The sequence below is a fragment of the Protomyctophum bolini genome (genome assembly GCF_963924005.1).
Source record: "Protomyctophum bolini genome assembly, chromosome: 17".
Classification (NCBI taxonomy): domain Eukaryota; kingdom Metazoa; phylum Chordata; class Actinopteri; order Myctophiformes; family Myctophidae; genus Protomyctophum; species Protomyctophum bolini.
In genome coordinates, this window is record NC_137878.1 from 36,301,744 (window position 1) to 36,328,566 (window position 26,823).

The following is a 26,823-nucleotide window of genomic DNA, read 5'->3' on the forward strand; positions in this document are numbered from 1 at the left end:
CACACCAGGAAGTGGGTCGCTCGCGCTGCTGTGACTGTTGTTTTTGTCCGTGTTTGTTTCGCGAGCCCGTGTTTCCCTTCGGTCTCTCTCCCCCAGCCAGCTGAGCCCTCATTCATTTAAACGTCGCCGTGTTTTAGTTTTTTGTTGTTGTTGTCGTCGCGGGACCGAAAATGGCGACGTTTATTTCCGTCCCGCTGAAGAAGTCGTCCGAGGTGGACCTGGTGAAGCCGCTGTCGAAATTTGTCACGACGACGTACGCCGCTGGCGAGGAGCAAGGGGAGTACGTCCACGCCGTGGAGGAGCTCAACAAGCTGCGGAAGAACGCGCTGGGCAGGCCGCTGGACAAGCACGAGAGCTCCCTGGACATCCTGCTCAGGTCAGGCTGTCAAGACACCGTATCGTAACGACCGTATAGCGCGTCGCTAAGTCCAGCTAGCCGCATGCCACCCCTTTTTACTTTACACTACACCTGCGGTGGAAGAGCTGCCGCCGCCGCGCCCCAAGCCAGCTGTTTGTTGTTGGTTGACTACTAAACTAGCCCCATATGGCACCTCAGTCTCTACGCTCAGGGACTGAGGTACCATATTATGGGGCTAGTTGAGTACTAACTAGACAGTGTGGCTGCTAACGTTGTTAGCTCCAAGTTCAGTCATGCTAACACTGGTCTTTTACACCCGGCATTGTGACCTATCGAATTATGTGACTGTCCAGACTAGAGATGTGTGCTGTGGCGTTTCTTACATTTTACATGATGTGACAGCTGTAATTTCATGCTTTTAGCCATCGAATCCTCATATCTACGGACTACGTGTTGAAATGAGTTATGGCTTATAGAGACCGTTTTCATTTGAACGTCTGTCCTTTGTTTACTTTGTGGCCAATGACACCAAAACCTCAAATCTGAATAACCAAATAACAAAATGGAATAATCTCGTTAAAAACATCTGTTGTCATTTTGATTTAGGAGTTTACTCCAAAAATATATTTATTAGGGGGTTGGTGATCTATCTACACAGTGTAAATGTGTCACCTGGCTGAGTGTGAAGTAGAGACCACACACACACACACACACACAGGAGAGCCAGTCTACTCTGTTCAGTTCACAGCGACCTCTGGAGTCACAGTATTCATTGGGTTATCAATATCGGTGTAAATAGGCCCCGTTTCTCGGAAGAAAGCATTCAGCATTGTTCCAGTGTCCACCATATGACTCATATTTTATTTAAAGACACCCCCGGCCTGCTGACCTCAAAAGCTCACCAATTTGACTTGTTTGTCAGTGTTATGACAACATTTGTAACAAGTACCCAGGGTAAAATGCCTGTGGTCTTGTGTCTCAGTCAAGTCAAGCCAATATTCTGAATCCCCAGTGTTGTTTTATGACGTTAAACAGCTCATAATAGCTCTCTGAGAAGATACTGACAACATTTAGGGCCATATAGCACGAAACCTCTAGCCCAGACAAGCATCTGATCAAGCATAATGTCTTAACACAAGTGCCACAACTCACAAGCTTGTCTACATTGTAATCAGATTATGGTTTTGCTAGCTAGAGATCTACATGATGTCAATGAGAGCCAGACTACATGGAGGCATTGGCCACAGAAAGAGCATTATGTGAATCAACTGTGGTGTCAATTACCTTGGCTTACATGTATACACATTAAAGGTATCAGGGAAGTTCATCATCTGTCATTTGCATAGAGCAATGTGACGGAAGTGCGACTTGGATTTGTTTAACAAATCTTTGGCTCTTATGGTCTCGGGCCTGGAGACATGAAATGACAAAAGACTGGTGAACCGAACACACAGTGCCCTCTATAAGTGCAAGCCTGGGTCCTTTAACTCAGAAATGACACAAGTCAAGCATTCGTTGTGTGACTTATTAGCCAGGCCCACTCTATATAGAGATGATGACATGAGCACGGCTCAAGACTTTGCTCCGAACTTTTTCCTCTCTGTGGCCAGTGTGATTCATTCCTATGGTTGGCATTGGCACAGGGATCCACCGGTTGACATGATTCGTAAGAGAGAGGCAGAGAGCCCAGCCCATCTCAGATTTTTCTCTCTCCACTGTGAGCTACTTTCTAACTGCAGTGCTAAGGGGTAATATTGTCCACCCGGCTGTCAACTAAGATTAGACTGACTTTCATTATTGCAACAACAACATAGATACTTTATTTGTCCTTTCGGAAATTTGTCTTGTGCACAGCGTGACAGCAATCATCAGGGATACAGAAAGAGAAAACATATACAAACAAACAGATCACACAGCACATTGACAATAAAGAAACAATGCCAACAGAAGGCCACCAGTCATAGTTCCAAGAGGCATCACATCACACTTTATGCACGGAACTGAGATGGGGCCTGCTTGTGCATAAGTCCTATACTTATAGGAACAAACGATCTTGAGGCCCTAGCCTGCAGAGAAGGTACCATGTACCGTCGCCCTGGTGGTAAAAGATGGAACAACGCTACACCAGCAACTTGCGATATGCGTTGAAGTGGCTGAGTGCTGCCATAGTTGATATGCAGGAGAGCAGCATAAGTGGCGTTCCCTGCTGCTGTAAGGTGTGGGTTGGTACTTGGCAGATGCCAGAACATTTGCAGTCAGAGGCTACACTTTGCTGAGGAGGGAGGAAGTGAACGCTTGCATAGCTGTGCAACTCAGTGGGCCGTCACTGTTCAATGTTAGCATTGTAGCTCCTTGGCGCTCTCCTCATGTCCTCCAACCAGCCATGTGCCAGGTAGCCATGGAGACCGGCCCTATTGCCTTTCACAACCCAGCAGACAGACAGCTATTGTGTCACCGTGGTAACCATTGTTTGGCCCCTGGGATGTTGTACTTTCCCCCCTCGATCTATTTACCAACACACTGAACACAGGCGCACCTCGTCTAAGTTTCGTTCTCGCTGTGCATTTGTGCATGCCCAGATGGGAATGCCACTGATGACAAGGCCTAGTGCTGTAAAACCTACACAAAGCCTGTCTTTGTTTTTATTTATGCGTAGCATTGTGTACGACGACGTGTGTACTAGTCTCGAGACGGGAGTAGAACTGGGGGTTGATCAACTGGAAAAGGAGGATTCCCTAAGAACACAATCCTCTAAATATTGTTCCTAAGAATAGAATCTTCCACATCGCTGGCTCCGTGTCAAAGCTGAGTAGTGCTTTGCTCACAGCTGAGCTGACCCTGCACTTTCCTTTGGCACCACCTTTTGCTGACGCACTGGCATGTGTCTCTGAATCATCAGAACTTCCTCAAACCACAACAGTTATGTCATAGTCATACAGCATCTGTATATATATTCAGCTTTTGAGTTATCACACACAGTTTGCTCTGTAATATTTGTATCATTGTTATTTTATTTTATCTGTAATCTGGGAAAGCACAATAAATGGTACTAGATACTGATGATGAGTCTGAACGTTGTTCTCCACTTCTCCCCGCAGGTACTATGACCAGCTCTGCGCTGTCGAACCCAAGTTCCCCTTCTCTGAGAACCAGGTAAAAGGATCAGGTGGTGTCTGCTAGTGTGTTAGACTTGTTCAACTGGAGAGGGAACACCATGTCCTCACAACGTGCATTGTGAGCTTGTAGATCCGCTATTTTCAGTATGCAAACCAAGTGAATCAAGCATTACGAGTCCATTAACCCATTTAGGCCTGACGTCGAAATTTATAAAATGTCTTCTGCGCCACATTTTCACGATAAAAAAATAATAAATAGCAGACCTACAAGCTCGTAGCGCCACTCGGTGGCGCGCTATGAGCTTGTAGATCTGCTATTTTTCAATAGCTAAATTATAACATAATGTTTAAAAGACCAAAAGGTGTTCCCGCCCCCAAAATGGGTTAAAGGCCTGGCGAAATACATTTTAAAACTAAAACATTTCAATTGACTAAAATATGACTAAATATAACTAAATGTAGTTTTATTCAAAACGTCCTGTCAAAATCAACACTGCTCCTCTGTTTTCTTTCTGCAGCTGTGCCTAACCTTCACATGGAAGGATGCGTTCGACAAAGGGTCACTGTTTGGAGGTTCAGTCAAGCTCAGTAAGCCATGTCCTCTCTTGTTACCGTGAACGGTGAATGGTCTGTGATCACACATGTGTCGGCAGATTACTTCCGTTTCAGCAGGCGGGAGGTTTAGACTAGAGCATTATCACACCTGATCTGAATCATGCCAAACAAAGATTTATGGTTCTCAGTCACTGCCACATTACATAATGAACCAAAAGTTGTAAACAAAAGTCACATGGACGGACAGGTAGCTCACTGATTGGGAATCTAGCAACATTGTCATACTTTTGTTTCAGGCGTGAACACATCTTGTCGGTATCTGACATACAGAACCCTGAACATAATAATACAGCACGTGGTTGTATAACTGCTAGCACAGAACAAGTAATTTGAAGCATAGATATATATATATATATATATATATATATATATATATATATAAGAAAGCTAGATCGCTCACCCGCGCTGCTGGCCAATGAGAGCGACGTTGCTTGCTATGTGGCGGCCATCTTACCGAGGGGCAGCATAACATTGTGTCTATGGGGCATATACTTTTTAAATAACCTATAACTTGCTCAATTTTCAACCAATTTTCAAACGGTTTGGTTTGTTATAGACCTGAGAGGTCCACATATTTATATGAATCATAGCCACGTTGATAACGTTTGTATTAAACCAACCCGTTTGTAATTCCGTTAAGATTTGAGCGAGTTATGACTATTTTAGTTTGAGCTTCCATAGAACATACTGTACTGTATAACCCCTCAGCAAGATGCCTGCCGGGTGAACTACGTCAGAGACTCTGCCTTGAGCCATCTAGCCTTTTTATATTATGTATGTCTATGATTTGAAGTATGTCAACTAACTGCATGTAACTCTGCAAACTTTGCACACTTTCAGGGTGTGTCTCACTAGGCCTTTGAAAAGTGTGTGTGTGTGTGTGTGTGTGTGTGTGTGTGTGTGTGTGTTCGTGCGTGCGTGCGTGTGCGCAGCCGCACACTCTGGAACCACAATGGAAACAAGCCTAGGCCCTAGGGGGATTGCAGGCATGTTTTGGATTTGGCTTTTGTTCTAGACTAAATGTACTAGTAGACACTTTTGAAAATTTCTTCTGCTGCCTTCAGACATTAGAAATTCACAAACAAAAGTGACAGAGACAGGCAAGACTGGCTGCTCTGTGAGTACAAAGCCATCGACGGTCACATTATTATTGCGTCATCAATATCTGTCTAAATAATCTGATTTTAATGTAATTGTTTTGAAACCGATCCGATACTGAAATGGCATTTTGATGGCCGATTTCGATATGCCACAGATTATATTGTGCATCACTAATGGCATGTATGGTTGCTAATGTGTGTACTTGTGTGTTTTAGCTCTGGCCAGTCTGGGCTATGAGAAGACGTGTGTGCTGTTTAATGCAGCAGCGCTGGCCAGTCAGATCGCCTCAGAGCAGAACCTGGACAGCGATGAAGGACTGAAGGCTGCAAACAAATTCTACCAGGTATCGATCTATACAAAACAAACGAATACCATGTCAGGGACTTCATCTTGCTTAATATTTCCATTATTTGTAATCTATACGACACTTTTTTTTAAAATAGATTTTAGCCATGACAACTTTGCTGTATATTAAGCCAAAACCGCACCAATGATTCACCATGCAACTCCTTGCAACCATTATCCACAAATGGCAGGTGCACGGAGTTGCATTGGTGCGGTTGACCTTAAAAACTTTTTTACCAATTAAATGCTAAAGCCAAGGCTTTAGCATTGATAACTCAACTTTACAAAGTCATTGTATTGAAGCGACTGCCTTGTATCTACCAATGTTGCATAGAATCCAGTAATCCACAGATTCTACCAGTCAGAGAATAATAACACCATAACAAGGCAAGCAGAAAAGCAAAACGCTGACTGTGTGATGATGGGTCTCTCACACTCTGCAGTGTGTGCAGGATGGGAGTTTGTCTGTTAGTTAATCGATTGTGGATGTCGTTGGTTTTTCAGACATATAATAAGTAAATAATATATTTTGAATGGGTGTCAAATATACCTGTGTAGCTTTTTTTAATGTGCCTGCGTGGAGAGCCTTGGTATAAAGCCTGCTGTATCTGTGTTGGATATGCTGTAGTTATACATCTGTGAAATCATAAACCAATGTTACCACTGCTATGATGTTGGTAAGCCAGATATAACAGATTTCGTGTGTTAGGCGATGCCAGAAAGGCATGTCTTTATACTTTACTGTAATGCTATTATACCGCGTTTACCGCCACTTGTCTTCCACAAATCTATGTTAATAGGTTTGTTATCTGCCATTACCTTTTTCGAAGCTTCTCTTATGGTTTCAAATTTATTTCATACACTGGTATGTTTTGCCTTGTGGTGGACATTTGTTTTGAATTACATTTTTTCATGGATATACAAATGAGAAAAATGCCAGAAACACGTGAAGAGTCTGTAACTCTCAGAGTTATGGGGGTCATGTGTACTCCTAAATGTGCCATACTGTACATACTGTATAGAGTAAATCAGTGTCTGAAGAAAACCTTGGAGACTTGACATTCAGTAATTGGGTCTTATGATCAAACTAAGAACATTATAATGTTATGCAAAAACCCGCAAAGTGTTCAGTGACTTTGGTCAGATCATTGGGTTTATACTAGGAGTTTATTTTCGTTGTGTGTGTGTGTGTGTGTGTGTGTGTGTGTGTGTGTGTGTGTGTGTGTGTGTGTGTGTAGCTGGCCAGCGGAGCGTTCGGTCACATAAAGGACACAGTGCTGTCGGCGCTCAACAGGGAGCCAACCATGGACATCTCTCCTGAGACCGTGGGCACCCTGAGCAGCATCATGCTGGCCCAGGCCCAGGAGGTCGTCTTCCTCAAAGCCACCTCAGGTAACACACATTTACACACTGTCACCTCAGGTAACGTGCACACACATTTACAAGGACACTGTTTACACACTGTCACCTGAGGTACACACACACACACAACACACACTACGTCACAGTTTAGGCGCTTGGGTGGCGCAGAGGTCCCTGCCCACCACCACTTGAGGTTGTGGGTTCAAATCCACTGTGGTTTTCACACGGTCACAAAGAGAAGTCCAACACGCTTCAGCCTGTTGTGGCATGTGTATGGGAAAGTTGGTTCCCGTCGTGGGAAAAGCATAACTCTGATAGCGCTATGGCAGCGGTATTATTAACCCATTCTGACCTGAGATCAGATTCATACGAGGTTTCCACTGGACACACACTGGTCTGATGAACCCATTCTGACCTGAGATCAGATTCTAGAAATGTCAGTCGTTCTTCGATTTTTCAAAAATAGCAGACCTACAAGCTCGTAGCGCGCCACTCGGTGGCGCGCTATGAGCTTGTAGATCTGCTATTTTTAAATAGCTAAAGCATAACATGATGCTGAACACCATAATGGGTTCCCGGTCTGAATGGGTTAATATAGGACACTTGCATGAGGGAAGTTGGTTCCCGTCGTGGGAAAAGCATAGCTCTGATAGCGCTATGGCAGCGGTATTATTAAGCGAGACTTGATGGAGTGTTCATAAAGGAGGAAAAGGATCGTGCCTATGAGGCATATTCATATTTCACGGCTCCGTGACGGATTACATTTTCTTTTACTTTGAACAGAGATATAATCAGATGAGTCAGTCAGTACAGTAGTACGGTACAACATGGTTCTTCCTGATGCAATGTTATATATCATTCAACTTGTTGACAACTATTGTTGGCATCAACCTCTTGCATGGAACCAACTTTTTCCTCCTGTGAAATCGGGCCTAAAAACAAGATTTTTGGAAGGCACACTTGTGGATGTGGACAGTACTGTGAACTAGGACGGTACTGTTCTGGGCTGTGTATTGTAACTTATTTGGTATAAAACATATTTCGTAAAGCTGTTCGTTTTGTGAGGGGAATTTAGACACCACCCACGTCGAATAGTGTGTAAGCAACTGCATTTCATTTTCTGACAGCGGGAGATAGCCGTGCCGTCTGACAACATTTGCATTGAGAATAATATTTGCATGGAGTTGTAGAGCCTCCAACCTCCTCCTGCAGTGGTTTTTACAGCAATGTTACAGGCCAAGGGTTTGACTGCATCGATGTCTGTCTGTATTTATTTATTAATGTCTGCTCAAAAGTAGACTCTCTGTAAAGTGTACTCAGTCAGTACATTAGATCAGGGCCGTCGACTACTATGTCCTTGCTGCTAAAAGGCTTTCAAGGACATCAACCACAGCAGACATCTCACCCTTGTGTGCCAGTGTTGCACTTAAGAAGTCTTACAGTCTGTTATGTCTACAGTTTATGGCCTTCTCGGTTGGATTTGATTAGCGCAGCCACGTGGTGGTGAATTTGTGCAGTGGCCATACAGTGAGTTGCATTCACTGCTGTTTAGCGAATGTAAAAGCTCTGTAGTAACACATCAGCGCAACACGGCCAAACGCTGCTCTGAAAGACTGGAGAGGTTGTGCTGTAATTCTGTATGTGCACATGTGCATAGCCAAATAATCATCATAATTCTGTATGTGCACATGTCCATATCCAAATAATCATCATAATTCTGTATGTGCACATGTCCATACAGCCAAATAAACCTGCATCAAACCACAGCACAATTTAGGCATTTAGCAGACTCTCTTGATCCAGAGCGACTTACATTTAAGCAAAAACAAAACAAAATCACATAATATAAAAAGTAGTTAAACTAAGAACGTAATAGTGGAGTATCTATGTCAACTATACAGACTATATATATATATATTATACAATATACATGTGTACTATAAAGTGCTATGACTACATAAAATGCAATTCTAGTGCTGTCTACGTAACGACTCTAACGAGCTATACGTCTGTCTACAATACTATCTAAGTCGACATAAAATCACAGCACATCGTTCAAACTAAGACCTATATACTTGTATCGTACAACAAATTGTACAACTAAACTCTTAAATCACCGTGACGTAGATTGCCTATTGTTTTAGTTTGGGGAAGATTATTTAAGATTTTGCCTACAATGACTTGCCCAAAAATATGGATGCCGGGTTAAAAGTGGTAAAATACATACGCTTGCCTTTTTGCAACTCCAACACTGGCTTGTGTATTCTTGTGTATTCTTGTTTATTCTTGTTTATTCTTGTGTATTCTTGTTTATTCTCTCCAACAGACAAAATGAAAGATGCCAGCATCGCTAAGTTAGCCAATCAGGCAGCAGATTTCTATGGCGACGCGTTCAAGCAATGTCAGTACAAAGAGAATCTTCCTAAGGTATGTACAGCGCACAAACACACATGCACGCACACACAGAATAGTGAAACTAGCCGATCTACAAGCTCAACACATTGCAATGAGACATGTTGTGATCTTGTAGATCTGCTATTTTCACTATTATTGTTTTTTTTTTAATCGAATTATTTTGAAAAAACGTTTGAATTTGATTTTAACTAACTAAAAAAAGGGATATCTCAACATTGTTGTTGAGAGTCTGGGCAGCGCCTTCAAATGGGTCAATGCACCGAATGGGACATTTATCACGTTTAATCACACTATTGATTGGTCTAAGTAGGTGAAATACTGATACTGACCTACCAGTACAGTGTTTTGTCGTTATTCTATGGGTTGATGTCCACAAAACACCATGCAGTCTCTACAACGTTCAGCACTGCAACTCGCTCGGTGATGACTCAAGTTCACCTGAGACAGCTCGCCTCCGTCACGGTCAAAAACTATACTTTATCGGCCACAAATAGTAGCCATCATCAGCCCACAGAATAACGACACAACACCTAGTATCTCACCTACTCGGACCAATCAATAGTCTGATGTCCCATTCAGTGCAGAGGTGCTCTGGGTATGTTTGAGCGTCCATGTGTGTGTGCGACTGGCTGTGCATTAGTACATACTGTGTGATGTGTGTATTTGAGATGAAGTGCAGCACTGCAGCAGCCTGGCACTCTGGGCGTGGGCCTGTCCCCATCACAACTTCTCTCTGTCCTCATTGGTCTCTTTGTTTGCTGTCCTGTCCTCCTCATTCTGATTGGGTCTCTGTTATGATGATTACCATTAAAACTGCATTGCGATTCGATCTTTTCTCACCACCCTTGATGGGGAGGCGGGGTCTTTTGTTTGGTAGCGTCTAATGAAGGTGTTCTGGATTCTGATAACGGCTTGCTGACGACGTTCTCACAGCATGGCCAATGCGCATGCGCGCGCGCGCGCGCGCGCGCGCGCGCGCGCGCGCGCGCACACACACACACACACACACACACACACACACACACACACACACACACACACACACACCTTTTAGACCAATTAGAACAAGTTGATACTGTAAAGATGCTTGACCACCATTCGAGTAAGGCCTGTGAAACTGGAATTCCTTTTCTTTGGGGGTAGGTTCAAATTAGGAAATGATGCACATTGGGTAACGAGAACAATGGTCAGACTCAGTAACGTTATATCCGGGCAGTCGCCTGTAGGCTACACACACAGCGCTGCTGTGGTTGAATCCAGTTAAATTGAATAAAGTTTACAAGAATAGAAGAAGCCCCAGATCATTGTTTACATTGTAAACAATGATCTGTGGCGTTCCCAGGTCACGGACGACAGGAAAACCACTTCCTGCTTTTTAACAAACCATTTTAAATTCAGCCTCTATTCACGTTGTTTTCCTGATAAACGGATGTGAATATAATTATTACACACGCTGACACGCAACGCGCACGCACACAACGCGCACGCACGCACGCACACAAGCAGAGGGCCACGGAACGTTTGCTGCAGGTTGAGCGGATGTTGCTGAAAGGTTAAACACTCATGGCCTTGTTCTGTTTTCTCTCTCGCTGTCTTCCTTTTCTTTATGCATCCCTCGTGGTGGTGGTGGTGATTGTGTGCATGTGTGTGTGTGCGCGTGCGCGTGGCTGTACGTGCACTCCTCCTTACCGCTTGTGCTTGTTTGTTTTTTGTGCTTCCGTGGCGTGTCATTTGTGGTTTAATCCTCGCTGTCTGTGTGCCGTGCCGTTTCGTGGTTTGCCTTGCCATTGCGCGCGTGTGTGTGTGTATGTGTGTGTGTGTGGATATATCCGTGTGTGTTGGTGTCGTGTGTGTTTGTGTGTTGCTCTGTGGTTGGCTCTCCCTGGTCAGTATTTTTATTTTCAGGAAGTCCTGCCCGTGCTGGCGGCTAAGCACTGCATCATGCAGGCCAACGCCGAGCTGCACCAGAGCATCCTGGCCAAGCAGAAGAAACGCTTCGGAGAGGAGATCGCACGCCTGCAGGTACGCCCCACCGCACTAGTGTTTATCTCCTCAACTAAAACTATGACCAAACATGTTCGACGACATACCTTTTGTCACTGACACGTTATTACTGTATGTATCCCGCCGCAGTTCTAGGAAAGCCCTGCTGTGATTGGCCAGTAGTCGTTGTGATTGACAGTTCTCGTTTTTGCGACCAGTCATTAGTCCTACAACTACAACCTATCTCAAACCCTCACCCTAAACCTAACCTCCCACGGGGCAGCACACCTAAACCTAACCTTAACCAATGACTAGTCTAAACTAAGTATGCACCCCCTAAACCTAACCTGAACGGCCTAACCTCAGTAAAACTATGCCTTCCCGGGAGCCAATCAGACACATGGTGACTTGGTGAGGCGGGTCTACCCTAGAACGTTGGTGGGATTCATAATCACGCGTCACTGACATCCCCTCCCCCCTAAAAAAACTTAGCTACAATGACTAAGACTAAAGGTTCTTGCAGACTGGACGTGTTTTTCGGAAAACAGATGGGAAAAACGCTGCTAAAAATCAGAAAAAAAGGACCTTAATTGTAGAAGGGTAGACCGCTAGACCTACTGTACATGTAAACAGAGCTGCTACCTTTAAACACATTTTATATCTGAGGCTTTTTTTTGGTATACTATTTAAATTCAAACTTGTTTACATACATATAACGACGCAATTGCTCTATTTACACAATGCCTCACTGTACCCCCTCCAACTGTATATACTTTTCAACAGTTTTTGTTATATTTTTACACTTGCTTTAGCAATGTAAACATTCAGTATGTTTTCTCATGCCAATAAAGCTCCATTTGAATTGGGAGGGCTTCATTTAAGCAATATTACACGAGAGGGTGTGGGTTAACGTGATTATTGCCACGACAGTGATGCGGTCAGGAACGAGACGGAGTCGAGTTCCGCAAGCATCACTGAAGTGTAATATTGCAATTCTACCACAGTTACCCTTAAAACTATTAAAATCGCTGAAAGAATATATATTTTGAATGACAGATGTAGTCACTACGACCACAACCTTCACAAGAAACTAGCTAGCCTAGCCACCAAGTTTGCTAGCGCTCTGGGAGAACAGAGCAGCTGAATCTTTGTTTTGATTAGGTGGTGAACAGTGCTGGTTTAACCCACGGCTAGAAGGCTGTTTCAACCAATCAGATTGCTTCCTCGAAACGACCTGTGGTAGAATTTGACTTCATCCCTCCCCTCGCAGCACGCAGCGGAGCTGGTGAAGACGGTGGCGTCTCGCTACGACGAGTATGTGAGCGTCAAGGACCTGAGCGACAAGATCAACCGCGCCCTGGCCGCCGCCAAGAAGGACAACGACTTCATCTACCACGACCGCGTGCCCGAGGTCAAGGACCTGGAGCACATCGGCAAGGCAGCGCTGGTCAAGGCCACCGCCATCACGCCCCCCCTCAGCCAGAAGTTCACGGGTAAGATGCTCAGATCACGGGTCACACAAGCTTTGAGAAGTGTTGCCAAAGCCATGCATGTCTTCTATGGAATCGTGTTGCGCAGCGAAAATAGTCGATCTACAAGCGATGTTTCTTTAAATTCTTCATTTACCCAGGGAAGTAGCTGAGCACAGGTTCTCCTTTTCAGCAACGCCCTGCACATAGAAACAGACAGACACACACGCGCGCGCACACACACACACACACACACACACACACACACACACACACACACACACACACACACACACATTAAAACCTGGGAGCTGACCAGTACAGCCACAGTCTTATACTGTTTGTCACTAAGCAGCTCCAGAGGGAGCAGTTGGGGCTTCAGTGCCTTGCTCAAGGGCACTTCAGTGGTGTTGGGTGAGTGATGACAATCACTTCCCCACCCAGATTTTTCCTGCCCATCCGGGGAATCGAACCGGCAACAAGGGCGCTCCTCTAACCCTTAGGCCACCGCTGCCCCGATTTGAGAGCTCGTCTCAATGCCTGCTTGTAGATGGGCTATTTTAGGTAATTTCTTTTATAAAGATTAGAGCATTTGACGTGGTCAAACTAGAATAATTTTCCATCAAACCCTCATGGTCTCGTATGATTCATAAAAGCAAAAGTTAAAGCCTCAGTCTGTGATTTCTTCACCTGGTTGGCAGCATGTAGAACAGGAGGAGCAATATTACTAAAAACGTCATCATTTTACATACTGTGTTAATTGTTTAGGAATCCAGGCTAGTGTGAGGGGCTCCTTTGACACTGTTTCACAAGTCATAGTCACATTAGGACATACAAACATTTTCAGTCGTGTCAGATTGTATTCAGCTTTTCATCCAATGCGTTTGTCCTCCAGACCTGTTTGAGAAGATGGTTCCCATGGCCGTGCAGCAGTCCATGAGCGTGTACGGACAGAGGAAGGCGGAGACCATCAACAGACTGGTGGGAACCATGAGGGAGGCCACCAACCTCTGCAACGGGTACGCTGTGTGTTTGACCCTCTGTGTGGTGGTTCAACCTCTGCAACGGGTACGTTCTGTGTGTGTTTGACCCTCTGTGTGGTGGTTCAGCCTCTGCAACGGGTACGCTGTGTGTTTGACCCTCTGTGTGGTGGTTCAACCTCTGCAACGGGTACGTTCTGTGTGTGTTTGACCCTCTGTGTGGTTGTCTGTGTGGCCAGACAGTGGCCTTGTGGTTAGAGTGTCCGCCCTGAAACTGGGAGGTTGGGGTTCGATCCCCGGCCGGGTCATACCAAAGACTGTAAAAATGGGACCCAATGCCTCCCTGCTTGGCACTCAAAGGGTTGGATTGGGGGCTCAAATCAACCAAACAAATGATTCCCGAGCGCGGCACGGCTGCAGCTCACCGCTCCTTGGCTGCGGCTCACCGCTCCAAGAGAACAAATTTCACTGCGGTAACGTGTGTGACAAATCATATGACTTTGACTTTGACTTTGTTCAATGGCCTGGTCGCTGGAATAGGGGTACAATAGAATAATCTATTGTTATTATTTATCAAACTCCCACTCCACTCCACTCGTATGCTCTGGCCAACACAATACATGTCATTTTCACAAGGACATGCATTGTGTGCTGGCTATGTCTTCACTTCTATTGCATTATCGAGCCCGGCACCAAAAGACTTTCATCTAGTCTGGAGTGTGCAGGCTTTCTGCTTTTGCAGACATTTTCTCTCAGTTACGGTTATAGAACCTTGGCGATAACGTTTAAAAACTAAAAAGCCTATAAGCTTTCTGAAAAATGTCATAGAAGTGAATCTGGAAAAGTACCGAAATAGACTACAAGGAGACGTGCGTGCATTCCTGGCTTAAAGTAACACTGCCGCGGCAGCCGGTCTTAAGGGACGGTTGTCGTGAGTGGCGAACCAGTGACGCCAGTATGGCCCCTAAGATCTCCACCCCTGAGCGTCTCAGTAACGAGGACATATGTTATGCTCGTGTGACACAATGCACATGACTTTCACCTATCGTGTTACTCTAATACTGTTTTAAATGATGTGTTCTGACCCCACATGTATTATACTCATGAAACAGTGTTTTTTGCAAGGCAGCCGATGGGTTGAATCTGTATGCATTCATTACATTATTGCAGTCGCTGTATATTGTGTTTCTCCTATAGCAGCAGTAATGAACTGAAGTAACCCAGAATTATACTGGAGAAACCCTTTACGCGTTCACGCTGTTGACCTTGGCTAGAAATGAACTGAATGGACCCTTTACGCGTTCACGCTGGACAGATCTCTCGTGCCCCTTAATATGAGCACGCCTGGATGGGGCGTAACTCTAAACGTGATGCTTTTGAAAACCGAGGTGTTAAAAGTATGAATCTGCCTTTGTTCAGCCAGAAGACTTTTGCTTGCGCGCCTCTAAACTTTATCAGCCAGATAACCAGAATAGGGAGTTGCGCTTGTTAATTTTTGCAGGCTCACCGAGTCCTCTGCCTCCTATCTTTTCACTATTTTGTAAATTAATTTGATTTGACTTGAATAAACCTATTTTTTATACTTCAGTGTAATCTACGATGGTCTCCCGTGTTATTGATTAGTCAATAATACAGTATGTCCGGTTTTTTTCCGTGGTTTTCCTGTGACTCCGTGGGGTAAATTTAGTTTGATTTAACAACCTAATTCTTAGTGACAGCCTGCCAGTGTTCATCTTTCCCTACTACTGCTTAGCAAACAGGAGTAGACCAGTGTTCAGGAGTAGAGGGTGTTGAGAGCCAGCTCTCTTTAACACCAGTCTAAATGCATTAGTGGTATTACTGGATATTGTTGTCTGTGCGAAAGGACAGCCGGTCTAAATGCATTAGTGGTACTACTGGATATTGTTGTGTCTGTGCGAAAGGACAGCCGGTCTAAATGCGTTACTGGTACTAATGGATATTGTTGTCTGTGCGAAAGGATTGAATATATTTTTTCAGAGCGAAACGTTTTCTCTTTGCTTCTGGGCGGTGCCTGGAACAACATATTTTGAGATGGCGGGGGGGGGGGGGGGGGGGGGTCGGCAGGCCAACTACATATAATTGTGGGGATCCTTAACATGAACAAGTTTGAGAGCGACTGACATAGAAACATGGGGTTTTTCAGAAAACTGTCAGGATTTAGAAGACATTTGTAGAATCAAGCTCAGGTCTAAATGGGTTTACGAGGGTTAATGGATATTGTTGTGCGGCAGGGTGCTGGTCTAATGGGTTAATGGATATTGTTGTGTGGGTGTGACAGGGTGTTGGTCTAATGGGTTAATGGATATTGTTGTGTGACAGGGTGTTGGTCTAATGGATATTGTTGTGTGGGTGTGACAGGGTGCTGGTCTAATGGATATTGTTGTGTGGGTGTGACAGGGTGCTGGTCTAATGGATATTGTTGTGTGGGTGTGACAGGGTGCTGGTCTAATGGATATTGTTGTGTGGGTGTGACAGGGTGCTGGTCTAATGGATATTGTTGTGTGGGTGTGACAGGGTGCTGGTCTAATGGATATTGTTGTGTGGGTGTGACAGGGTGCTGGTCTAATGGATATTGTTGTGTGGGCGTGACAGGGTGCTGGCGTCCCTGAACCTGCCCGCGGCCCTGGAGGACCTGTCTGGAGACTCCATCCCACAGTCCATCGCAGAGAAGGCCAGAGGCGTCGTCCAGCAGGGAGGGCTGCAGAGCATCGAACAGCTGATCAGAGACCTGCCGGAACTGCTGACCCGCAACAGAGAGATCCTGGATGAGGTGAGGTGGTGCTACACACACACACACACACACACACGCACATGCACACACACGGTATGCACTATCACAGTGGTTCCTAAACCTTTCAGGCGGTGACCTAAATCAGAAATTAGATATTCTCCCTGGACCCAAACTAGTGAAAATAGCAGATCTACAAGCTCGCAACGTGTCGCTTTGTGCCACAACGTGTCGCTTTGCGCCACGTTGTGAGCTTGTAGATCATCTATTCTCACTACTACTTCTTAAATATTTGTTCTAATTTATGGAATTTCTTTGATTTGTCTTTTTTTTCCTTCATGACATTACTGAAAAAAATCATTGGATTTAGTTTTTAATTCATGTAAAGTTCTACTGTTTTGGGAATGTTTGAGGAAACTATCATTCTCGATGGTAGCTCTCTTTATCTGGAGTTCCTGTCATGGCCTCTAGTTGAGCCTAGAGGTCGTTAGCACACCTGGAGCGTGACGGATGTCGTGTCGTGAATCGTATACACGTCACACAAACAGCAGTTTGAATTAATGCAGATTAATTGCACCAATCAAACGCTCCTGGCAGTGCGTGAGGACCTTGACTTTCACAAACGACAAGTCTTGACCTTGACATGCCGCTCTACCCTCAAAAGTTCACCGTAACCGTACCAATTATATGAAGAAAGTTTGAAAAGTGGTGAAGTGTAGTATTTCACACTACGCGATTGATCGCCGACAAGGGAAGGCATCACACACTGCAGGGCATTTCACAGGACTCCTCCCAAGAGCAGCGGGATCACGCGTTGTACCCACAGGTCCCAACACAGGTCTTGTGTGCGCGACCCGTATTTAAATAGAAATTGTGTAGCAAGATATGAATTATTATGTTTACATTCAATCAGAGGAGAACATCATTTCCCCTACTGTGGAGCGGATTGACTGTTACTAAGCACTGTGTGTGTGTGTGTGTGTGTCTGTCTGTCCATCAGTCTCTGAAGATGCTGGATGATGAAGAGACCACAGACAGCGACCTCAGAGCCAAGTTCAGCCAGCGCTGGAACAGAACCCCGTCTGGAGACCTTTACAAGCCCCTCCGAGCAGGTACACACACACACACACACACACACACACACACACACACACACGCATAAAACTTTAGCATAGTAGTGTGATTAGTGATTTTCTTTCATCAGTGCAGTGCGATACGACATGCATAACTGCAGCGTAAACCATTTCCACCCTCCTCTCCTCTCCTCCTCCCCTCCTCTCCTCCTCTCCTCTCCTCTTTTTCCCCTCCTCTTCCCCTCCTCCCCTCCTCCTCCTCCTCTCCTCCTCTCCTCCTCCCCTCCTCTCCTCTCATCTCTTCTTCCCCTCCTCTCCTCCTCCCCTCTGCACCTGTCCTCCAGAGGGCACTAACTTCCGCGGTGCGTTGGACAAGGCCACCCAGGCGGACCAGATGGTGCGCGAGCGCTACAACACCCACTGTGACATGATCGCCCTGCTGTGCAAACCAGAGAACGAGCTGGTAGCTGCCATCCCCTCTGCCAACCCCACCAAGACCCTGCAGGGCAGCGAGGTGTGTGTGTGTACTTGTATTGCTATACTTGTGAGGGCCAAATGTCCCAGCAAGTGTCGTAGAATTTGGGAAAGAGACATTGGGAAACCCATTTAGCTGGTCCGCACAAGATAAATGCTTGATTTGTGGTCAAAAATGTTTTTCAGAGGTTTACAATTCAGGTTGGGGTTAGGATTAGATATTTAGCTGTTAGAGTTATGTCTGATTTATTTAGATTCATTAGCGTTCAGTGCCAGAGTCGTGCACCGAAACAATGAATCGTTCTACACGTGCTAATTGCATTGCGTGCTAATTGCATTACGTGCTAATTGCATTGTGTGCTAATTGCATTGCGTGCTAATTGCATTGTGTGCTAATTGCATTGCGACGCCTTGTAATGCATGAGGCTACATTATAGTCCTCTTATGTCTTTTGCAGTCACAACTATTCCACAATCTCCAAAATGCTATGTAGAGTCTGGAGTCCTGAAATCCCAGACGGGAAGCTGGCATCTGTTCGTCATTTCCATTCAATGTTTTTAAATACATTTCTTATATTTTTATTTTCCATTTCTGCTAAGGCAGCAAGCTACAATATATATGCTTAGATGATTGTGATTTATATTGGGATACATTTGCGTGACTGTAAAGACAAAACGGAATTGGGGAGGAGGCTTAACATTCGCTTTATCGCTTTATCACAATGTTCAAATGACCGGAAGCATTTGAACATTGTGGGAGGCAACATTCTGGCCACGCAAGACTAGTCTTTTGTAACCTGGCCAGTTAATTCTTGGATAAAAGACATGTGTCTCTACTGGTTAAAAAAAGGTTCTAATAATGCTATTAATTATAAAGAGTTTTTTTCATATTTAGGATGCTTAGCTTGGAAATCGCAATTCTGAAATGACGAACGTTGCAGTGCAGAACGTTTTACAAGGCTACTCTTCAGTAGCGTTTTAAGGATAATGGAAGAGTTGTCTTGCTTGAGAGAATGATCTTTTCCCTGACCGTGTGTGTGTGTGTGTGTGTCCTCTCCAGGTAGTGAACGTGCTGCGCGCACAGCTGTCCCAGCTGGACGAGGTGAAGCGGGAGCGGGAGGTGCTGGAGGGGGAGATCAAGGCGGTGACCTTTGACATGTCCTCCTGCTTCCTGACGGCGCTGTCCCAGGACGGAGCCATCAACGAGGAGCAGCTGTCGCTGTCGCAGCTCGACCAGCTCTACGGCGCCTACAACCAGAGGGTCCAGGCCAGCCTCCGCGCACAGGAGGACCTGCTGGGGCACGTCCAGGTACACACACACACACACACACACACACACACACACACACACACACACAACCAGAGGGTCCAGGCCAGCCTCCGCGCACAGGAGGACCTGCTGGGACACGTCCAGGTACACACACACACACACACACACACACACACACACACACAACCAGAGGGTCCAGGCCAGCCTCCGCGCACAGGAGGACCTGCTGGGACACGTCCAGGTACACACACACACACACACAACCAGAGGGTACAGGCCAGCCTCCGCACACAAGAGGACCTGCTGGGACAAGTCCAGGTACAGACACACACACACACACACAGGGCTTATACCATTACAAATTCATGTTGACTATTAATTGTCACACAAATAATTGCAATTAACAATTTGTGTTTTTGGCATTGAACATATAAATAAAGAATACATTTCTGTTTGCCTGGTAATAATAAAAAAACAGGGCAGATATGACAAATAACTGAAACATACAACATTTGTGAGATTATCGGAATTCATTATTGTTATAGTGATCGTTGCAGCCCTGCAGTCAGAATTGGTAAAGCATGCTTTTCAGCCACTGACCCCAGACAAAGAATGTCTAGGTGTGAGCTAGCTGTCACGTGGGCTGGTCAAACACAGACTCTGCCCTTCCCTTTCTGACTTTAACACAGACTGTGCCCTTCCCTTTCTGACATTAAACATGGACTGTGCCCTTCCCTTTCAGACGTCCCACCAGGAGTTCAGCAGCCTGAAGCAGTCCAACACGGAGGCCAACGCCAGAGAGGAGGTGCTGAAGAAGCTGGCCGCCGCCCACGACAGCTACGTGGAGATCAGCAACAATCTGCACGAAGGCACCAAGGTATCTTGGTCGATCAAAAATCGATGTCTCCAGAAGAATTGTTCTCACCATACCCATGGGTTGCCCTTTGTGGTCACTCTTGACTTGCTACTACTTTATGTATTGATTTATTTGTTCTTTTTACCCCCCCCCCCCCAGTTCTACAATGGCTTAACAGAGATACTGCTCAAGTTCCAAAATAAGTGCAGTGACATCGTCTTCGCTCGCAAGACAGAAAGGGATGAACTGCTCAAGTACGTAATCCATTAGAACACTCTTGTGTTTGTATGTGTGTACCAGACAGCTGTCTGATGTTGTGTTGCTGTCTGTCCACCAGGGAGCTGCAGCAGTGTGTTTGTATGTGTGTACTACCAGCCCCTAAAGGTTGAGCAGCTGTCTGATGTTGTGTTGCTGTCCACCAGGGAGCTGCAGCAGTGCGTTTGTATGTGTGTACTACCAGCCCCTAAAGGTTGAGCAGCTGTCTGATGTTGTGTTGCTGTCCACCAGGGAGCTGCAGCAGTGTGTTTGTATGTGTGTACCAGACAGCTGTCTGATGTTGTGTTGCTGTCTGTCCACCAGGGAGCTGCAGCAGTGTGTTTGTATGTGTGTACTACCAGCCCCTAAAGGTTGAGCAGCTGTCTGATGTTGTGTTGCTGTCTGTCCACCAGGGAGCTGCAGCAGAGCATCGCACGGGAGCCCAGCGCCCCGTCCATCAACGTTCCCGCCTACCAGAGCAACATGGCCGCCGCCCCCGGACCCACCCCCGCACCCAGGACAGTCTTTGTAAGGAGGAACTAACCTAATGCAGACAAGCTATCTCATTAAAGGACAACTTTCGTTTTTTTTTCAACCAAGGTTCATGCTTTAGGTTGTTATTAGAGAAAGTAAAAGATGAGTAAATGACTGTTAATTTTTGTTTCATTTTCTGATTTCTTTCGTTTTAGTTGTTTTTGACACGGGGGCATTCGAGCATGGGGCTAAATATGTATACTAAATTATATAGCTATAAGTTATAGCGATTTATTTTTAGTCCTACTAGACCCCAAGAAATTACATCTGGCCACAAAAGATCACAGGATCTACTGAATGTGAAGGTAGCCTACTGGGGGGAAGCCACACTGTGTGTCATAGTCTCAATATCCAGTAGATCCTGTGATCTTTTGTGGCCAGATGTAATTTGTCTGGCAAACCACTTGAACCCCAGCGTCCATATTATTCTGGGGAAGACATTAGCCAAATAATAGCAGATTTACAAGCTTGTTGGTCAGTTATTGTAAGCAAACCGTGTTGGTGTAGCCAGAAAAAATCTGTCCAAGTAGAGTTTAAACTAAAAGGAATGTTCACCTCCAAAAGCCTTTTTTCCTGTCGATTACTCACGCCATGGAAGCCTTGAATTCGAAGATATTTGTTTTTTTTTGTCTCATTCCTAAGCCAATAATTTGATGGTGTGTGTGTGTGTGTTTTGCAGGCCCAGCAGCAGCCCCTGTCCAAACCCCAGCCTCCTGCCAGACCGCCTCCACCAAGCATCACCCCACAGGCTGCCTCCGCAGCGCCCGGCGGCAACCCTCCGCCCAACGCCCCTCCCACGGGCGCCCCCATGGCCCCCATGACCCAGGCGCAGGGACCGCCGTATCCCACCTACCAGGGATATGCCCCGTAAGTTTGTCCCGTCACACACACACACGTGTCCCGCTCCATGTGCCGAACCCGCAGTGCGTCTGTGTATGGTTTAGTTCTGGGTGGGACTCATTTTAGGATTACGTAACTACAGTGCTCCTTATTGGTTTTTACCAGATGGACAGAAGCCACATTTTCATTCCGTCTGTTTGTCGGGTTTGACTGGAAGAAGTCATGCAGGTTATTTCAGGCTTGGTTTTGGTATTTAAGCTCTCTCACTCAAGAATGGCCTAGGAGTTGTCGCCATCTCGTTAGATGGCGACAACCGCTAGAGTTACTCGATTGAAAATAACTTCATACTTTTATTCATTTATTCCACTTGAACCCCAGCATCCCTATTCTGGGGGGAACATTCACCAAAAATAGCAGATCTACAAGCTCACAACGCATCGAGCGTTGTATGCTTGTAGATTGGGCTATTTTTGGCGAGGAGCTTTAATGGTCCGTCTTACTAAGAACAGAGGGTCTAAGTTGTTGAACGGAAGTCCAAATATTATCAAAGCCATGGACTTGCACGTCATGGCACACACTTTTGAGAACCACTGCTCTAAGCTCTAAGGTGTGCGTCGTCATATTGTAACGGTACGGTCATTATTACAGCTGAGAACCACTGCTCTAAGCTCTAAGGTGTGCGTCGTCATGTTGTAACGGTACGGTCATTATTACAGCTGGTGGATTAGATGGACGTCTTGGTGGTGGAGAAATTGAGGAGAGAGAGAGAGAAGGAGAAGTTGTCCCTGTTGTCCCCGTGTCCCCCTAGGGTAGGTACCCTCACAAAAAGCACGCAGTAATCCTGGTCTCTATACTGCCTCCCCCTGGCCAGCCTGATGGAGGGGAAACAAACTGGTTTGGAATATGGTGTTCCTTCCACGCGTACCGGGGGAGTTTCTTCGGTATACCTCTGTCAGGTGATAAGAAGGGGCCTGCTCACTCCTCATGCATTGAAGGATGCATGAGCTCAGTTCGGGGCACTCCCCACGTTGGCAGAGGGAGAGTAAGTAGCGCCCAGGATTACAGCTTAGAGACAATTGGCACCGGGTGAAAAACGGGTTACAAAATCATGGGATGAAAATAAAAAAGAGAAGGAAGGAAGGAAGGATGTAGGCTTTGGGAGAGACAGATGAAGGAGAAGACGGTGCATTGATGGGAAGCTGATTGAAGACCCACACAAATATGGATCCAGAAACAGAACAGGAGTGGAGTTATTATAGAGACGCAGGTATTAATATCTGAGAAAAGGGCAGTGTAGAACGGTGTTGGGGAATCCCTGATCTACATTTAAGTGATCCTCTCCTCTTCCAGAGGGGTAAGGGTCCACCACCCTTACCCCTCTCCTTACCTCTCCTCTTCCAGAGGCGTAAGGGTCCACCACCCTTACCCCTCTCCTTACCTCTCCTCTTCCAGAGGCGTAAGGGTCCACCACCCTTACCCCTCTCCTTACCTCTCCTCTTCCAGAGGCGTAAGGGTCCACCACCCTTACACCTCTCCTTACCTCTCCTCTTCCAGAGGCGTAAGGGTCCACCACCCTTACACCTCTCCTTACCTCTCCTCTTCCAGAGGCGTAAGGGTCCACCACCCTTACCCCTCTCCTTACCTCTCCTCTTCCAGAGGCGTAAGGGTCCACCACCCTTACCCCTCTCCTTACCTCTCCTTCCAGAGGCGTAAGGGTCCACCACCCTTACCCCTCTCCTTACCTCTCCTCTTCCAGAGGCGTAAGGGTCCACCACCCTTACCCCTCTCCTTACCTCTCCTCTTCCAGAGGCGTAAGGGTCCACCACCCTTACACCGGGTGGCCCCAGCCAGTGAGTGCCGCTGACGTAAGGTATGGCCTTTGGAAAGCTGGTGTGTTTCCCTACGTGTGAGGGAATATAACTAGTGTCGTCCCAATCTGATGAACCTTATCTATAATTAACCTTTATTACAAAGCATGTGGTCATTATCATAATAGTCTCGAGTAGCCACTAGTAATAATAATAATAAACTTTATTTGTATAGCACTTTTCATACATAAATGCAGCTCAAAGTGCTTGTCAGACAACTATTCCACAATGTCTGAATGCTATGTAGGGGTTCTGGAACTATAACTCACGAAAGCCCAGAAAGGAAGGTGTCATCTGTTTGCCATTTCCAAAATTTAAAGAAATCTTTGAAACATTCTTTAATTCCCATTTCTGATAAGCATCAAGCTATATATGTCGACTAATTCTTATTTGGCGATTTAAGTTGATTTACAGGGGAGGGGGGGCGGGACATCCACTTTGCCCCTTGATCGTTTTCAGCGGGGTCATCCCTATGTCCCCCGAGTTTTATGTTCCCCACTTACTGTACATACAGTAGGCGCTTATCAAAGGGGGTTAGTGTTGTAAGCAGGGAACATGGATACGCTTCCTTTGCACAGACTGTGTGACGGAAGCATTTGAACGTTGTGTTGAGGCACCAGTCTGGCTCAAGAGAGACTATTATCATAATCACTGACTGGCACGATAACAACGCAACCCAAGGTTGTTGCAAATCCAGCTTTAATAAAGAAGACCTGTTGGGTTTGAAACTGTTGCTTTCTCGTGAAATACTGTCTGCATCGTGGCTTTCAGTCGTTTGCTCCATGGTCAGCACCTCTGCAATGTCGGTGCGTGCCCTTCCTGCCTGTTTGCAAACGCAGCCCAGAAGATATTGTTCAGTAGATCACGGTTTGTCACGGACCTACAGTATAACATAGGTGACATTTAACCCATTCTGACCTGAGATCAGATTCATACGAGGTTTCCACGGGACACACACTGGTCTGATTAACCCATTCTGACCTGAGATCAGATTCTAAAAATGTCAGTCGTTCTTCGAATTTTTCAAAAATAGCAGACCTACAAGCTCGTAGCGCGCCACTCGGTGGCGCGATATGAGCTTGTAGATCTGCTATTTTTCAATAGCTAAAGCATAACATGATGCCAACACCAAAATGGGTGCCCGGTCAGAATGGGTTAAATTCATGGCATACGGTGCAGGGTTAAGAATTGCAATAAAACTCACGGTATCTTGTGCATGGTTAATTGCATCCTGTTTGTGGAGGTGTGCACTGTACTGCGTTCAGTCCGTCTAGCTGATATTGTGATGATCAAATAGGCCATTTGAACTTTTTTTTTTTTAATTGAATTTCGTCAAAAATATTTCCTATTTTTGTATTTCAAAGCTAAAGGAGAGAATAGGCGTAACTAGGAGCCCATGTGGCATCCACCCTAACCATTCACCTGTCGGGTCTCCCTCAAATATATTTCCTATTTGACTTACTCTTTGTCGTGTGTGTGTGTGTGTGTGTGTGTGCGTGTACGTGCGTGTCTACAGGTACTACCAGATGCCCATGGGCTACAACCCCTATGCTGCCTACGGCCAGTACAACCAGATGCAACCCATGGGCTACAACCCCTACCAGGCAGCGCCAGGACAGCAGGGCTACCCCGGAACGCCCCCCACCGGACAGCCCTACCCCGGCTACCCCCAGCAGCCCCCCCAGCAACAGCCCTACTACCCGCAGCAGTAACCTGCTCTCTCTCTCTCTCACTCACTCGCCCCCCCCCCCCCGTTCGTGTTTTCTCCCCCGCCGCCGCAACTCCGGCAGGGGACGACGTAAAATACGCCCCAGCAATAACCGCCACTACTCCCATCAACACCCCCTGCACCTCTCCTCATCTTCTTCTGACCCTCTCTCGTCCTCTCTCTCTCTCTCTCTCTCTCTCTCGCACTAACAAGCAGCCAAATTGAGGACTGTGGCGGCACGACTTTGTGCTCGGTCTTAACACCCCCTCCCCCCCCAATTCCCCTTCTTTATTCTGTTGACCTAACACATACGTACAGCGGTGCCGCGTGCCTGAAACAGCAGAGCTACAAGTCCTACTCGCTAGTAGACCCGCTAATAATTGGGCAAAGTGACGTCGTCTTACGGCAAAGTATAAATCGTGCTTCTTAAGCCGGCCGACATCATCTTCTCTTCATCTCCTCCCTGGTTCTTATTGCACTCCATGCACTAACCCCGTTTACCGGTAGATTGTTTTATTATTAATGTACTTCTGTTGTTTTCTAAAGATTTTTGTTTAAATTCTTACGGTTTAAATAAATCCTGAACGTCATTTTAAGTCCTGTCTGCCGATGACGGATGTCCTTTTTTCCCCCGGGCTGGATGGCTGTACAGCACTAGAGGACTCTGGGATAGCGTCCCATCCCAGGGCGGGTGAAGGGGTGCACGTGTTCTTTGTTTGTTCCTTTCTCTCTTCGGGGCAGATTTTCTTTCTTCCTGATCTTGGGGAGTGCACGCCACTGATTGGCCGTCATCAGCGCGACCATAAAGCCCCCCCCTTCCCCCCCATTGCATCCCTTTCCCCGGTCAGCTATATTCCTATTTTTGTAATGGTCATAAATACATCACTGATGTACAAACCTGTAGAAACCAAGCAGCCTGTGGGTTTATAGGTTTTCTAAACGTATATGATGACTGTTGAGAGAAGAAATCTCTCTCTCTCTCCATCTCACTCTGGCTCTCTCTTTCTCTACTCTCTCTCTCTCACCCAGGGGACGTTGGTATATTAATGTTTTACAATCAGAGGCTGTACACGGCTGTAGAAGTTGGGATAATTGGTTCTATAAGTAAATATATACATATTCTATATATATATAAATAAAGACTGTTTATGTGGTTACACCCTAACCAAGACACTTCTCGTTTGATGCACTCTTAAAAGCCCCGATTCGTGGCTCGTCGCACAGTGCGGTATCGCGCGACAAAGAAACTGCAGACCTGCAAGCTCACAACGCGCCGCGGACGCGACGCGCCGTGAGCTTGTAGGTCTGTCGTTTTTTTGCCGTGCGACGCCGGTTGTGTGACGGAACGTAAATCTAGGCTTCAATGCTCTTTGTGTTTATTTGGAAATTTGTTATTTTTGTTTTTCTTCTAATGTGATTAAAAAACATCTCTGTATATGGGCAGCATGCTTTA

The 26,823-nt window shown here is 45.9% G+C and overlaps 1 protein-coding gene across 4 annotated transcripts; it reads left to right on the forward strand.

Annotated features, from left to right (window-relative positions):
* pdcd6ip (programmed cell death 6 interacting protein) lies at nucleotides 1-26,823 on the forward strand. Of its 4 annotated transcripts, none has more exons than XM_080787692.1 (19): nucleotides 1-376; nucleotides 3,457-3,511; nucleotides 3,993-4,062; nucleotides 5,406-5,533; nucleotides 6,774-6,927; nucleotides 9,224-9,324; nucleotides 11,203-11,334; nucleotides 12,566-12,788; nucleotides 13,660-13,783; nucleotides 16,358-16,535; nucleotides 17,494-17,605; nucleotides 17,911-18,080; nucleotides 19,100-19,348; nucleotides 20,052-20,186; nucleotides 20,325-20,419; nucleotides 20,834-20,948; nucleotides 21,634-21,821; nucleotides 23,602-23,664; nucleotides 25,179-26,823. In XM_080787692.1, the coding sequence occupies exons 1-19, from the start codon at nucleotides 171-173 to the stop codon at nucleotides 25,372-25,374; spliced, it is 2,694 nt and encodes an 897-aa protein (XP_080643818.1). In that variant the 5' UTR covers nucleotides 1-170; the 3' UTR covers nucleotides 25,375-26,823. The 4 variants fall into 4 exon arrangements, with proteins under 4 accessions (XP_080643818.1, XP_080643819.1, XP_080643820.1 ...); XM_080787693.1 differs by having other exon boundaries at nucleotides 11,218-11,334; XM_080787694.1 differs by lacking the exon at nucleotides 23,602-23,664.

What these genes read in the sequence shown, in the direction of transcription:
- pdcd6ip (XM_080787692.1), top strand. Translation starts at nt 171, where the DNA reads ATGGCGACGTTTATTTCCGTCCCGCTGAAGAAGTCGTCCGAGGTGGAC. An exon ending in CTTCCTCAAAGCCACCTCAG is followed by an intron (nt 6,928 to 9,223) that starts GTAACACACATT and finishes TCTCTCCAACAG; the next exon opens with ACAAAATGAAAGATGCCAGC. An exon ending in ACCTACCAGGGATATGCCCC is followed by an intron (nt 21,822 to 23,601) that starts GTAAGTTTGTCC and finishes CTCCTCTTCCAG; the next exon opens with AGGCGTAAGGGTCCACCACC.